Raw genomic sequence first — 14,065 nt, 5'->3', positions numbered from 1 at the left:
GAGGTGCTCTCCTGCTCCTGTGACTTTGCTGTTTCTGTCCACTTGTTGGGGTTTGTTTCTGTGGGGGCCATGGTGAGTGGCAAGGTGTCTCGAGGTGGGGTGTCCAAGAAGTTTCCTTGCCACTGAACCCTCTGCAGAACATGCCAAGGCAAGGTCAAAAACAGTCCACAGGTGGGAAAAGGGGATGGAGTACTTCTGCAGGCTCCACTGGAGAGGGTTCCCCCTATACTGGTGCCAGAAAAGACAGGTTGGGGTGATGACGCCAGGCAGCAGCTGGGTGAAGTCGTTTTATTCAAGGCACGGTCATAGCAATAAATCACAAGAAGGTACAGACCTCTGGCACATTCCTACAGTGGGGCAGCCAAGGGCAATCAGACCAGCAGCCTCAGCTCCTGAGGACACAGTGCCACTCACAGGCACTTGCTTCCACCCTCAGAGAGGCCACCAGCATCCCCCTGCCCTGTTTGGGGCTGCCCCTGGAGCGGGCAGTGGCTGAGCTATGGACAGCCATTGGGGCATGTGGGCAGGAAGCCACCAAACCCCTGGGATACTTTTTGGGGTTGGGAGGGAGCAGCTGAGCTCAAGACTCACCCGAGGCAACTGCTTGGGTAGATAGTGTGCTGCAGCCATTGCCCTAGCATGCAGGAGTGTGGGTGGGACTGGGGCCATGGGGTTGCCAGCTGGCTAGGCCGAGACCCACCAGCATCACAGGAATGTCCCAGGGTCCACTTGAGTCCAACTGAGACCCACAACTCGCTTCTGGGCTGTCTTTTAAATCCCCCCCCACCCAGATCTGGCACACTATGCCCCCCTCCACCAGTGGCACCACTAATACTGAGCAGTGCCATAGCTAAGCACCTGCCTTCGCACAGCAGCACTCACCATTCCGGCAGCCCCGGTGCCGGCAGAGCTGCACTATCCTCCCTTCCCCACTCCAGGATGGTGGCAACTTGAGTTGCTCTGAAGCTAGCAGAAGAATCAAGGACAGGAAAATCAGCCCAGAGGCCTAAGAAGGGCTGCACAAGGAGCCAGCATGCCCAGGTGGGCTATGGTGGGAGAGGGACTGAGCAGGCTGAGGATAAGCCCTCGTCCCCAGCGGCCACCACAGATACTCTGGCCGAGCTGGAAAACTCCAGGGATGCTGTCTGGGCAGGAATTGGCGCTTACACTAACCACAGCAGGACTCACACTCGAGAGGCAGTGTGGCTGCTGGGGGAGCATCCCACAGCTGTGGCTTGTGGGTGAGGGCAGGCAGGATGTGGTGGACCAGGAGGACCTGGAAGTCTGGGTCCTGCTAGCCCTCACCCTGCTTTTCTGTTGCAACAGGACAGAGCCATGCTGGGTGTCATGGGCAGCCCCAGGGAGAGCATGAGCACGAGGGGCGGATACTGCCGGGGAGAGGAATGACAAGGAGCTGCTCTTGTAGCCATTAAACAGACTTGTCCCTTGACCTCCCACTTCTCCCCAAGAGCCCAAGGGTGTAGGTATAGTGTAGCGAGATGGAAGGATGGGGTGAGAAGTTGAGGAAGAGCTGGGCTTGCATTTGATGCCTGCCTTGGGGCAGGGCCACTGGTGCTCAGGCAGATGTAGGAGCTGCCCTGGGCACTCACCTCCTCCACCAATGCACACGCATGTCAGCAGTCTCTGCTTTAATGGGCAAAGCAGGGGCAGGCAGCAGCCTGGATGGCCAGCAGCAGGGGAGGTAGTGAGATGGCTGCCTGAGCAGTGGGTGGGTGGGGTGGGATGCAAGGGTTAGAGGTGGCCGTCCTCTGCCACTGAGGACCCACAGGACCATGTGGTGGTGGGCACATTCATCTCTGCTGTCTGGGCTGCTTCATTCTCAAAGAGGGGCAAGGGCCTTCCTCCTGCCCCCAAAAGCATGGCCTCTCAGAGAGACCCTCTCCCTATACTGCTGCACCCCCTCTTCTCCACTGTGGGCTGGAAGAGGCAGGTGGTGACAGGGGGACATTAGGGGGCTCAGCCAGTCCAGGCAGCGGGAAGGACCAGCAGAGCCTCCTGCCACCTCCCATGCAATAGGTCTCCCCCTCACATCAGTCCTGTCACCCCCTGTGCCATCAGAGAGATGGCCCCCACCAGTGCTGGGAAGGCTCCTTCCTGCCCCATGGCACATCCTCCATTCTCAGCACGGTTGGTCCTCAGCTGGCAGCATGGATGTTCACTGGTAGCGAGCCTGGCTCTCCATCACAGGGCCGCTTCTGTACTCGCCCTCCACTGTCTCCAGCTCTGTCTCGAAGCTCTGCAGCCCCCCATCCTCCCCATCCTCTCCTGGCTCCAGATGGTTGCCCATGGTGCCATAGGACTGGTGTGCCGGAGAGGCCGCTGGCGTCAGGCTCAGCTCAGGCTCCTGCAGGACAGTGGCCACAAAAAGCTGCCCCGGGGGGCAGTGGGCCATCAGGATGCAGAGGAGCAAAGGCAGGAGTCAAAGCAGGGCTGGGGAGGGGTACTCACATTGGAGTTAGGGGTAGAGGAAACACTGCTCCGCTCCACGTCATTGAAGCTGCCCTCAGACTGGTCAGACATCTGAGGAGAGGGAGGCCAGGAGGAAATGGTGCTTTGGGAGTCCCAGCTTTGGCTAGGGACAGTCTAGTGCTGCCTCAGACTCCCCATGGCAGATGAACCCGAGATGCAAGGAGAGGATGCAGTGGGGTGAAGGAACAACGTGGGCAGCTGCCTGCACTCACCTGGTAGCTGGAGGGTTTCCGTGGCTGCAACTTCTTCAGGCAGAGGCCAAAGAAGGAGAAGATGATGCAGGAGAGGAGGACCACAAAGGTAAAGAGGGTGACAGGCCGGGTGGGACCTGGAGCACAGAGACACTGGGGCAGCACACGAGCCTCCAAGAACCTGCTACATGTCCAGCTGAGCCCCCGGCTGATGCCTGCTTTGTGTCTTACAATATCTCTGCCCCCTACCCAAAACACTAGCTGACACCTCCCTCAGATGCCAGGTCTCCACACTACCTTCCCCCTTCCCATCCTCCATGCCATGCCAAACTCAGGGGTGACACCAGTGGCTTGCCATCCCCAAGCATGACCCTCAGCAGTGGCAGGGTGCAGCCCCGAGCTCTCCCTACCGAGGCGCAGGACAGAGAAGAAGAGCAGCCAGAACATGCAGAGGATGGGGGCCACCACGACCTGGCTGATGGCGGCCACGTGGAGGCGCTGGTTCAGCTTGGTGGGGATGTACACGTAGTAAATGTTGTACCGGTCAACCATGTGCTTGAGCAGCATGTAGAGCAACCCTGGTGGGACAAGAGAGGCCATTTGGGAGGAGGGCAATGGGGACAGCCAGGTCGCAGGGAGAGCAGAGCAGGCCCTGGGGATGATGCCCAAGAGTGCCCTCCTGTACCATGCAGGAAGCTTGCACTCCCATGCCCCTGCTGGTGGTTGGGACAGGCTGTTCTTGGTGTGGCTGGGACCACGGGCATGGGATCACACTCACCGAAGGGGACGATGATGGGGCAGGTGATGCTGTAGGTCATGACAACAGAGAAGATACAGCAGGTCCAGGCGTACTCTAGTCCAAACTGGAACTGGTAGGCTTGGCTCTGGGGCACAACCAACAGAGTCATTACTGCCTCTGCAAAGGCTTCACCCGCCTTTGCACCCTGGCTCACAGGATTGCCTCATCCCCATTAGCACCCAAGGGGAATCCTGAAGAAGTCCCCACAAGCATCTCCACAGGACCATGACAGCCTGAGTTTGCAGCAAGCATGACTTGCTGTGCTGGGGGTTGTGCAGGCTCAGATGTGACCAGAACCACATACCCGTTTCACATGGAGCCGTTCGGGCTCAGACTTGGCAAAGCAGAGGCGGGCAGTGTAGACAAGGAGGCCTGGGATGCGCAGCAGCTCCATAGCTGTCCCAATTAGGCTGGAGGTGACCACATAGTTTACAAAGAAAGCGCCGTTGTCTGGGAGGAAAACACACCTGTCCCAGGGACAGACAGTGTGAGAGAATGCTCAGGCAGGCAGCCAGGAGAGCTGCTGGGGGCTGACAACAGGTGCTCCCGCTTGCCTGGGAAGTTTGGGAGCTTCCTGCTACTCACTGGAACTTGATTTCGGCTTCGTCCAGAAAGTGGGTGTCGAAGAGCCAGCGGAAAAACAGGTCCAAGCTGGAGTGGAGAGAAGAGGAGCAGCTCAGAAAGAGGGGGAGCTGCAGAGCAATGTAGGGGACACACAGTGGGCATGTGCTTTCCCCTGCCCTGAAGGGTAAGACCGTCTGGACCCTACACTGCCAGAACAGCCCCTTCTGCCACACAAAACCACTGTGGAGTGGGTGCTTGCCTCCTGGACAGCCAGGATTGCTGTAGCTGGGGCTATGCAAATACCTGACCAGGTCCTTTCAGGGTCTGCTGAAGGGCTGGCCCCAAGCAGCAGCTCACCACCACCAGCACCCTTGGGTCAGCCGTGGCAAACTGGCAAGCTACTCTATGCCACTCCTCCATGGGGAAGCTCTGTCTGTGACCAGCTATGATCAGCTTGGCACTGCTAAAAGGTGTTTTTTTCCCCAGAGACTGCTGTGTCCCAGTGGCAGCAGGACTATAGCCCTTTGGGGCTGGCTTGCAGGGCTGAGGGGCCTGGGTATGATCCTGGCAGCTAGGGAGCAGGGAAAGCAGCATGGCAGGGTGGCCTGTACCTGCTCAGACCCAGCGAGGGCAGGATGATAACCATGAACACCAGGAAGAAGAAGCACTTGTGCATGGTGATCTGATTTTCACTTGACCTGCAGAGCGGAGAGAAGAAAAGAACATTGTACTTTTCTGAGGAAAAAGCAGCTGGTGGGGCAAGGGGCTGGGCTGGGTCTTGCTCTTCACCAAGGAGCTACTCCCAGCCCCAGAAAGGCATGTGCATTTGTTCTGTGCATCTACTGAGGCCTTGAAAAGCATCTCCCAGGCCAGGGGGTGTCACCATGAGGAATCTGCTGTAGTGAAAGCTCTTGTCTTCCAGCCTCTCACCTCCTTCATCCTTGCCCTCTCCTACCATCCCTGCTAGGGTAGACACCCGACAAGAGGCAGATGGGTGTACAGAATGGGTCCAGGAGCCCCCATTTCCCCCAGGAAAAGGAAGGGAGCTGGTGACAAAGCACCTGCAAGGACTTTTTAGACCAGGCACAAAGGTTGGGGCCAGTAGGGGGTCAAGACAGAAGAGAGCACATTGTAGGAGCTGGGCAGTTTCCTCTACTAGGAGACTTTCAGCATTCTGAAGCCTTGGAAGGTTGGAAGCATGCCTGGGATGTGGCAAACAAGTCAGCCTTGGAAGGTTGGAAGCATGCCTGGGATGTGGCAAACAAGTCAGGATCATGGCCCTGCTGCTGCCAGTCCACCATCACATCACACCTTTCACAAACTTCTTTAGATCCATCTTAAAACCATCTGCCTTTGACAGTAGCCTGGAAGCGTTCAGGACTATGGGAAGGAAATGGCTCCTTTGGGCACGGACTTGGGTCTTTTTCATGGAGAGAAACACCTATTGGGCTCTGATGTGGTCTGCTGCTCCACTGCCTGCCTCCCTGCAGGTTGGGTCCCCCTTCCACTGAGGTTCCTCCCATCTATGGCAGCCCTGGGGACCTTGGGGGCCAGCCTCATTACCTTGTCCAGTGAGACTCGAAGAATGCCGAGTAGTAGACAAGGAAGGGCAGGAAGACAGAGAAAGCCCAGAGCAGCAGCGTGGGGAAGAACTGGGTGATGATGGGGTTCTGTAAGAGGAGAGATGCCAGACACCCCTCAGGAGTCCACCAGAGCACAGTCATGCTGGAGATAGCTCCGTGGGCCTCCTGGCACAGAATGGTGTGTGCAGCAGGCAGGCCCCCCCTGAGCAGGGGCATTTGTTTCAGGAGAGAAGAGCTTGAGGCCAGACAAAGGCACTACAGCCATGCTCTGAGCCCCAGTGCCCACCCAAAAGCTCACAGGTCAATGAGCAAGAAGGAGATGTGCTGCTGGCAGCTCCTAACATCTCCTAGAACTCTTCTCAGACCTTTCCTCATGCACGGACAGCAACCTGCCCACCCTCATGGACACCAGTACCAAAACACGTTTGCACAGGTTCCTCAGGGCTCTGCCACTGGAAACACGAGGAGGGGATGGATGGCAACCAGAGGCATGACCACTCCTTGTCTCTCATCAAAGCCCATCCCAGTGATGGCTTGTCTTCTTGGGCCAGTGTAGAGCTGGTACCCTATCCCTCTCACAGACAAGCCTGGAAATGGTGACCCTTTAGGAAAATTGGCATGGGGTGCCAAGGACTACCTTGAGGCTCTCCACAGGGTGTGTGACATTGAACATGTCCATAGTGTTGACAATGATGGCTGGTGTGGTGAGGAAGAAGAGAAGGACGAACAGGCAGATATTAAGGAGGATGAATCGCACCCACCAGGATGTGCCACGGACTGACAAATTCTCCCTGCGAGAGGAAAACATGAACTGGACATGATGTAGAAGAAAAGCCACATGTCCTGGGCCTCCCAACATAGCTTCACAAAGCTCTGCCTCCTGATATCCACACCAGCCATTCTGGCAGACACTGTTCTGAGCTCGCCCTCTACCCCTCCCAATGCTGCTGTGCTGTCACCTGTAGAGCCCCCTGGACCAGAGAATAGCCACAGAGGAGGTCTGTGCCACCAGGGGGCTTTGGAGTCAGGCTGGAGAAACTGGAGTTTGGTAATCACTCCAAACTTCAGCTGGCTGAGCCCTGCCTTGGGGTGATGACCCCGTCACTCCTGTTGACTTCTGCTATGGCAACAGGAGGGATTGTCAGCTCCTGCCACCCTGAGAAAGTGTTCTGTAGATATGGACACATATCTATATTCTTTCTTACAGCTATATGGGCTCCTTATAGCTATGGGCATGGGCTCCTTATAGCTATGGGCAGGGGTTCCCACCACATCTGCTCGCTCCCGCTTCCTCCCTCCCTCCGGCCATGGGGGTTCACCAGATGATATCGCTGGGTGCAGGGGCATAGCGAACGCCCCAGTGGTGTGACTTGACCACGGTGGTGACAGAGGATTGCTGGGGGTGCTTGCGGCAGCGGATGTGGCTGTAGTCCTTCAAAATCCTGCAGGAGCAGGGAGCCAGGGGTCAGGTCTCAGTTCTTGTGAGACCCTTCCCGCAGTCCCAACAGGGCGGCCATCTCTGCAGATGGCAGAGGCACAGACAAGACAGACCCACTGCCTGGCTTTGGCTGGAAAAGCCGGCAAGATGCCCCAGTTTCCCAGCAGTGGTGGCCACCAGGCTGCGGGATATCCCCGTGTCTGTTGCATGAGGGGCACTCACACAGCTGTCATCCGCTCATCCTGGAAGGTGACGAAGGCCATGTCCAGCCGCTTGAGCGTGATGCGGTTGCGCTCAGCATTGAACTCATCTGTGAGCTTCTCCTCCAGCTCCCCATAGTACTGCTCAGCATCCACCTGCAGGAGCAGCCGGAGCTCTGCTGCGCTTGCCGAGCTAGGGCACAGGCAAGCTGCCATGCTCTGCCTTGCCTGTGGTACGTGTGCTGCTTGCAGCCCTGCCCGTACCCTCCTACCTGCTCAAAGCCACAGAAGCGGCAGCAGAAGATGTGGGCGCAGGGGTGGGTTTTGATCATGATCTTCCCCTCTTTCTGTGCCTTGGTGGTGAAGTAAAGCCGCCCCTTCATTGCCTTGCGCCTGCCAGGAAGCCAGTAGGGGTGAAGGTCATGTGGGGAGTGGCAGACATACAAACAGAAACACAGCCTGGGGCCCCTGACATGGTGGGTGGGAGTGGTACACCCACCCACAGAGGCAATGTGGACGTGCAAGCACTCACCTCTCTGCATCCAGCTTCATCAGCTTGCGCACGTCGAAGCAAAACTGGACGTTGGTGATGGTGCAGCTGGGATAAGCCTCGCTGCAAGCACAGGGAGACATGTTGGCACCAGGAGCCAGGACATGAGGACAGCCCTTGCCCCCTGCCTGCCACTCATGCAGCGAGGCTGTGGCACACCGCTACTCACTGGAAATGCTTGATGATAAGGGAAGGGTCTGTGATCTCCTTGGGGATGTGGGTAACCATCAGTGTCCGGGCGACCTGGGTGAGGAGAAGGGGCAGAGGGGGTGGGATCTGTGGGACACATCACTGCTATTCTGCTCATCCAGCAGCGAGCTGGGGCACCGACTGTCATCCCCAGGCCAGTCAGCACAGGACTCCTCAATGCCTCATCCCAAACCCTGGGGGCATAGCCAGACAATGTCATACCCCAGACAGATGGAGACAGCAGACCTTCAGTCTCAAGAGGCAAGACAGCAAGAGAGAGAGATCTGTCCCCAGGCTGTCAGACTTTCTCCAGAAGCTGGCAAAAATCAGATACACCTTTCCCTGCCTGCCCAGTCCCAGGCTGTTTCTGAAGTTCTCCCTACCTACTGGGACCAGCATTTGTGCAATGCAAAAAGTTGTCCATTAGTGCTGAAAAAGGCAAGGCTGGAAGAGGGGTGGTTGCTCACCTTCTCGTTCTCTCTGTATTCTAGGTGGACAGAGTGGTGAGCCATGCAAAGAATGGTGAGGATGAAATAGATGAGGGCGAAAATGCTGTGCAGCCACAGGAGACGGTCTCTGTAAGAGGGAAAGAGGGGATCAGAGAGAGCTGTGGTGAGCACATGGCATGGGACAAGCCTGGCACCCGGCACCTCACCCATGGCCACCCCTTCCACCCAGCAGGACCTCCCTGTGCCAGCTGTCAGACCCCCAACCCCAGAGACTAGAGGGGCAGCACCCAGGGTGTAGGCTGAGATACTACAGAAATGAGGTCATGCAGCCCCGAGAGCACTTCTACCACCAGTGGAGTGCAATGAGCAGTACCAGTGTGTTGGCTGCAGTGGCTGTGCTTGTGCATGGCGCAGAGAGACACAGGCGCTACTGTGAGTGGTGTGCTGTTCACATGGACCTCTGCCTGTCCCCAGCACGGGGCTGTGGTAAGTGCTGTGCCTGTGTGCTCCCAGCAATGCCCACCACAGCACCAGCACACACAGCTCCCCTGCATGTGGGAGCACCTACTGTGTTGGGATGTTGGCGATGGTTGTCCGGCCAAAGTGGGTGGGATTGTGTCCTGCAGAGGAAGAGGAGAAGCAGAAGGTTAAGAGAAATCAGTACAACGTGCATGTCCATGTTTGCAGTTAGTGGCTCTGGTCTTTGCTCCCTCCTTTTCCATCTCCCAGGTCCCCGCCAAGTCCTCACTGCCCTGAACTTCCCTGTCTCTTGTGTTCCTCTGTCCCCCAGCTGATGGTGGGTTCATGCTCCCTTGAGGGTTTCTGACAGAGGGGTTCTTCTGCCTTTTGTCTCAGAGGCATAGTGCTTGCCCCAAGGTTGGGAAGCTTGTACAACACTCCTTCCATAACTAGGGAAGCACCTACCAAGGAGATCCCCTGAGAAGTTGACGGGCAGGATGACAGCCACGGAGAGCACACAGACCAGCATCAGCAAGACCAGGAGGTGCCGCTGGAAGGAGAGGTAGGTGGTGGCATCGATCCCACACTTGCTCTGAATCTCCTCGTCCCTGGGGAGAGGCAGGTGGGGATGAGTGCTGGTGGTTCCTCCCCACCACCTCCCACCACAGGAACTCTGACTGCTCCAGTCTCCAACAGCCCATACCAACTCATGGCATCCTGCCTATGGCACAAACGATTTAGGCACAGAAGGAATGAGGGACAGAAGCAGCCCTTGGCTGCCATCCCATTATAGGACTGGTTCCTACCACAAGAGGTTAAAGCCCTTTTCTTTGGGATAGGATCTAGGGGCCAGGGGAAATGCGGAGATGAGCCCTCTGCTCTCTCTTCAGGGTGGATGTTTTAAGAGGGCTCTCCTCTGCCGCTGGTCCCAGCAGCTCCGGGTGATGGGCCACCACCTGTGGACACCAGCTTCCCAGGGGTGGGCAGCAGTGGGGCATGGCCATAATGCCAAGGACACACACTTACTTCATTTGGTAGATAGAAATGAGCCAGGAGCAGAATCCCTAGAAGGGAAAAGAGTCAGGATGAGATGAAGGCAACCAACCCCACCTCTCCAGCAAGGAGCTGGGGCACAACATATGCTGGAGACATACAGAGCTGGTGCAGTGCCTATGGTCAGGGAGATAAGCAAATGGAGGCAGTGCCCAAGGCAGCTCAGCGAGGCTCAGCTCAGTGGCAAAGCAGCTGCCTTGGGAGGAGCAGGAAAAACACAGCCCAAAGAGCTGGTGGGAAGCTGAGCGCAACCTCTCTTGCAGGTGATGAGAGCCCTGAGGGACCATGCAACCTTCCTGAAAGTGGTGATAAGAGAATTCCTGTGAGTGGGAGCTGGAGGTCTGCTGGGGCAGGAGTGTAGATGGACAAGGAAGTCTCCCTGCAAACATCAACCAACAGGTCATGGCTGTCAGGTGCATATTTTTGGCTGCAGAAGGATTTGCAGAGAAAGCTGAAGTCAAGCACTAACCCATTGTCCCAGGGGTGACTTCCTGGACCTCAGCTTCCTCTGAATATTAAGGAGCATCTCTGTAACAGGCTCCTGACTCCCAGCAGCTTCCTCCTCTGCCCCTTTCCTGACAGTCCCTAACATGCAATGCACTTTTTTGACCACTACCAAGCGCTGAGCCAGCACTGCTGTAAAGTGATACTGGACAACCTAAGTTCTTGTGTAATAGCTGATTCCCTGTCACCATGTATGCAATATTAGGGGGTCTTCTCCCCTACACATTATTTTATGTTGTACAAACACTAGCGTTCATGCAAGTTCCAGGTGCCTCTGCAGTCCTCCTGGTCATGGCCGTACCAAATAGCACTCAGCCATCTGGCCCCTTCACTTCACCACTTTCTGGAGGATTTATAGAATCATAGAATTGTAAGGCTGGAAAAGACCCCTAAAATCATTGAAGTATTAACCAAGCACTGCCAAGTTCACCACTAAACCATGGCCCTAAGTGCCACATCTACACAGCCTTTAAATACCTCTAGGAATGGTGATTTCACTACTTCCCTGGGCAACCTGCTCCAGTATCAACCCTTTCAGTGAAGAATTTTTTACTAATATCCAATCTTAATGTACCCTGGTACAACTTGAAGCCATTTAGTTCTGTCTCTTGTTACCTGGGAGAAGAGATTGTCCCCCACCTGTGTGGGTGAGCTTGCACTGGAACAGGTTGCCCAGAGAGGTTGTGGAGTCTCTTTCACTGGAGTTATTCAAGAACCATCTTGATACAATCCTGTGCCATGTGCTCTAGGATGACCCTGCTTGAGTAGGGAGGTTGGACCAGATGGCTCACTTTGGTCCCTTCCAACCTTACCCATTCTGTGATTTCGTTATTCTGTACTTGTTTTCATGCTCTCTACAAACTTCTCCACAAAACTGCTCTTCTCCCCTCTTAGTGTACTTTACATCTAACCTGGCAGAGACAAGATTTTTCCTCATTTGTGAACAGTTCAACTTTTTAAAGGATGTCTTCTTACTTCTAATAATCTCCCTTAATCTGCTCTTTAGAGTGATGGCTTTCCCTGTGATCTTTCTCACTTATTTTTTGATGAGCAATATACATTTGCCTAGAGCATCTGTTACAGAGGCTTTAAACAGGCCTCCTGCCACCTGCAAGTGTCTTGCTTGTTTTGCTCCTTTCCTGCCTAGTTTTTTTTAATAAGTCATGACAATTTTTTCATAGTCACGCCAGTGACTGACTTTTGAGCTTTTGCTCAAAAAAGAAAGAGGCAGTAAAGTGTGTCCATCTGTGTTTGTTTCCAGCAAAGCCTGGTATGCGCCTGGTGTGACAGAGAAACAAAAGGTTACTTTAAAGTCCCAGCATTCAACTGTGCTGGCAGAGGAGGAAATGTGGTGCAGGGGACTCTGTCCTGATGGTTGAGAAAGATCTCTGCAGGCATGCAGCATGGCTTTGGCCATGCATCCAATTAGGTTCCCATAGCTGCAAGGATAGCCATGCAGTTGGGAGATGCTTGCCCTGATGGGAGCATCCCCTCAAAACTGCCATTCAAGATATATGCCTCAAAAGAATCCAGGACAAAGAAACCCTTCAGGTTCAATTTCTCCTATTTAACTTCTGACCTGGGTTTCTGATAAAGAACAGGACAGCCTGGGCCAGGACAAGCCCAGTCCAAGCTCCCACTGCCACAGCCACTGGCACTCACCACATCCTTGTTGTCGGCATCCAGGGGGCTGCTTTCTGATGGGGACTTCTCCTTCTCGCTCTGCTCTCCATAGAAAAGCGAGGTCAGACTTTGCAGTGAGGGGGGAAGAGGAGGGGTGAGGCAGAAGAGAAGCAACAGACAGGAGAAAATAAGCACTCTTGGAGAAGTTCTCTCCTAGGAGAGCAGCGCAGGAAATGCCTCCCCCCCTCCCTGCATCCCGCACTGGGGCTGGACCAGTGACTACAGCTGGGCTTGGGACGGAGGGGTTGTATCTTGCTGCCTCTGTGCTGACAAGTCTCCACAGCTTCTCTGTGGCCCTGACCCATGATGGGGTGGCTCACAGAGAATTAGCCTTAGCTCCAGCATAAGGGCCTGCTAAAACATATTTTCTATTCCACTGTTTTCTGACATCTCAAACGGTTTTACAGTAAAAAGAAATGTAATCAAAACTTGCATTTTAAGTCTTGATTGCCCTTTGATCTCCCCAGTGAAGGGAAACATCACCTGTCTATTGCCTGACTCAGCTCCAGAGTCCAAGGCCAAGAGGAACTGGAGAAGTGAGAAGGCAAGAGTGGGCCAGTGTTTGCTCTTGAGGGCTGCCCAGCCTTACAGAGACCCCACCTGTGTGCACCTGCCTGTGCAAAGAAAGATGCTTTGCTGCCCAGGGTGAGCTGTGCTCTGGCAGGCAGGCAGTTGTGGGAAGCACAACCCACCTGGAAATCTCGTCTGGCCTCTGCTTTTATTAGAACACTGCTAATTTTTGTGGGATTCTGCATCTGGCCCAAATGACAGGCCAGGCAAGTTGTGTAGGTACGTGAGGAACAGTATTATAGCTGTGTGTCTCCCTTTGCCCCCTCCACCTGCCTGTCTTGCTCATCCCAAGAGAGTGGCAGGAGAAGAGGCAGTGGCTCAGTCCCCATTCAATAGCAGCTGTTGGGCTTCTGTCCTTCCCAGGACAGTGCCCTCAATGGCACCCAGAGCACTGTCACCAAATGCTACCAGCAAGAGCGAATGAAAGCTCGTCCAGGCTTTCCCTATCCCCACAGCAGATGGTGCCTGTGTCTCCATGGGCAAGAACAGCCAGGCCATTCCCAGTGGGGAGGAGGGACAGGAACACCTGCTGAACTTCTCTGTGTGCCACCCTGTAGTGCTGGCCTTCCTTCCAGCCCTCTTGAAGAGAATGGAGCCATCACCCACACTGGCTTTGCATCCTCCTCACCTATCATTGTCCATCAGCAGCGCCAGGCGCCCGTAGTCCCAAGCCGCTTTCCGAAGACAGGAGAAGACCAGAAGGAGAAGCTGAAAGAAGAAAGAGGAGACCCCATGGGACCTTCTCACATCCCTCCTTTTTGCTTTCTCACTCATGAGCCCAAGCTTGTGCAAACTCTTGCCTCAAGTCGAAGTGTTCCTGCTCTGTGATCTCACCACTACTGCCCAAGTGCTCCCTGCTGCCCATCAATGATGTGGGCAAAACCTTTGGTCCCTTGCACTCACTCCCATTCCCCGAGTCAGGTGTATGCACCGGTGCATGGGCTGCACTTGTGTGTGGTTGACAGGGGCTGCAGTGCTGGTAGAAATGGCACCCTCCTGGCCCACTCACCAGCCAGAGGATGAAGTTGATGGCAAGCACAGTGGGCACTCCCCCAAAGGGCAGCCCTTCCAGGACGGTGCTGCGGGAGCGGGCACTGAAGCATTGCTCCTCTGTGCTGTTCACCGGGGCATCCAAGAAGATGAGCATATCCAGCGAGGTGGGGGTGGCACCATCAGGTGCCGGCTCCACTGAGTACACGCTCTCCATCAGCGCCATTGTGGGGTCTCACTCTGCAACACAGAGGCATGGTATGGATGGAGAAGCTTTTGCTTGAAAAGGGGCCATGGCTCTTCCAGGTCTCCTCCATCAAAGTCTGAGGAGTTCACTAAGAGTAGGGCAGGGA

At 55.3% G+C, this 14,065-nt stretch overlaps 1 protein-coding gene across 2 annotated transcripts in view; it reads right to left on the bottom strand.

Annotated features, from left to right (window-relative positions):
- Positions 1-271: 271 nt before the first annotated feature.
- TMEM63C (transmembrane protein 63C) overlaps positions 272-14,065 on the bottom strand; it is a 32,941-nt gene continuing 19,147 nt past the window's right edge. For both annotated transcript variants that reach the window (XM_027720134.2, XM_027720133.2), the window contains exons 3-24: positions 13,732-13,952; positions 13,351-13,430; positions 12,132-12,219; positions 9,939-9,976; positions 9,378-9,520; positions 9,022-9,073; positions 8,472-8,580; positions 7,985-8,058; positions 7,798-7,878; positions 7,538-7,658; positions 7,288-7,421; positions 6,947-7,069; positions 6,265-6,418; positions 5,608-5,714; positions 4,656-4,742; positions 4,066-4,131; positions 3,785-3,947; positions 3,460-3,565; positions 3,092-3,259; positions 2,703-2,818; positions 2,470-2,541; positions 272-2,389 (exon numbers count right to left, since the gene is read on the bottom strand). In XM_027720134.2, coding sequence (XP_027575935.1) covers positions 2,177-2,389; positions 2,470-2,541; positions 2,703-2,818; positions 3,092-3,259; positions 3,460-3,565; positions 3,785-3,947; positions 4,066-4,131; positions 4,656-4,742; positions 5,608-5,714; positions 6,265-6,418; positions 6,947-7,069; positions 7,288-7,421; positions 7,538-7,658; positions 7,798-7,878; positions 7,985-8,058; positions 8,472-8,580; positions 9,022-9,073; positions 9,378-9,520; positions 9,939-9,976; positions 12,132-12,219; positions 13,351-13,430; positions 13,732-13,938 — 2,502 coding nt within the window. In that variant the 5' untranslated portion in view covers positions 13,939-13,952 and the 3' untranslated portion in view covers positions 272-2,176. The remainder of the gene's footprint in view (positions 2,390-2,469; positions 2,542-2,702; positions 2,819-3,091; positions 3,260-3,459; positions 3,566-3,784; positions 3,948-4,065; positions 4,132-4,655; positions 4,743-5,607; positions 5,715-6,264; positions 6,419-6,946; positions 7,070-7,287; positions 7,422-7,537; positions 7,659-7,797; positions 7,879-7,984; positions 8,059-8,471; positions 8,581-9,021; positions 9,074-9,377; positions 9,521-9,938; positions 9,977-12,131; positions 12,220-13,350; positions 13,431-13,731; positions 13,953-14,065) is intronic.

The sequence above is a fragment of the Pipra filicauda genome, unplaced genomic scaffold (assembly GCF_003945595.2).
Source record: "Pipra filicauda isolate LSUMZ 115617 unplaced genomic scaffold, ASM394559v2 scaffold75_size2874737_pilon, whole genome shotgun sequence".
NCBI lineage: Eukaryota > Metazoa > Chordata > Aves > Passeriformes > Pipridae > Pipra > Pipra filicauda.
Note: the sequence above shows the minus strand (reverse complement) of the source record. Positions and strands in the feature narration are given on the sequence as shown.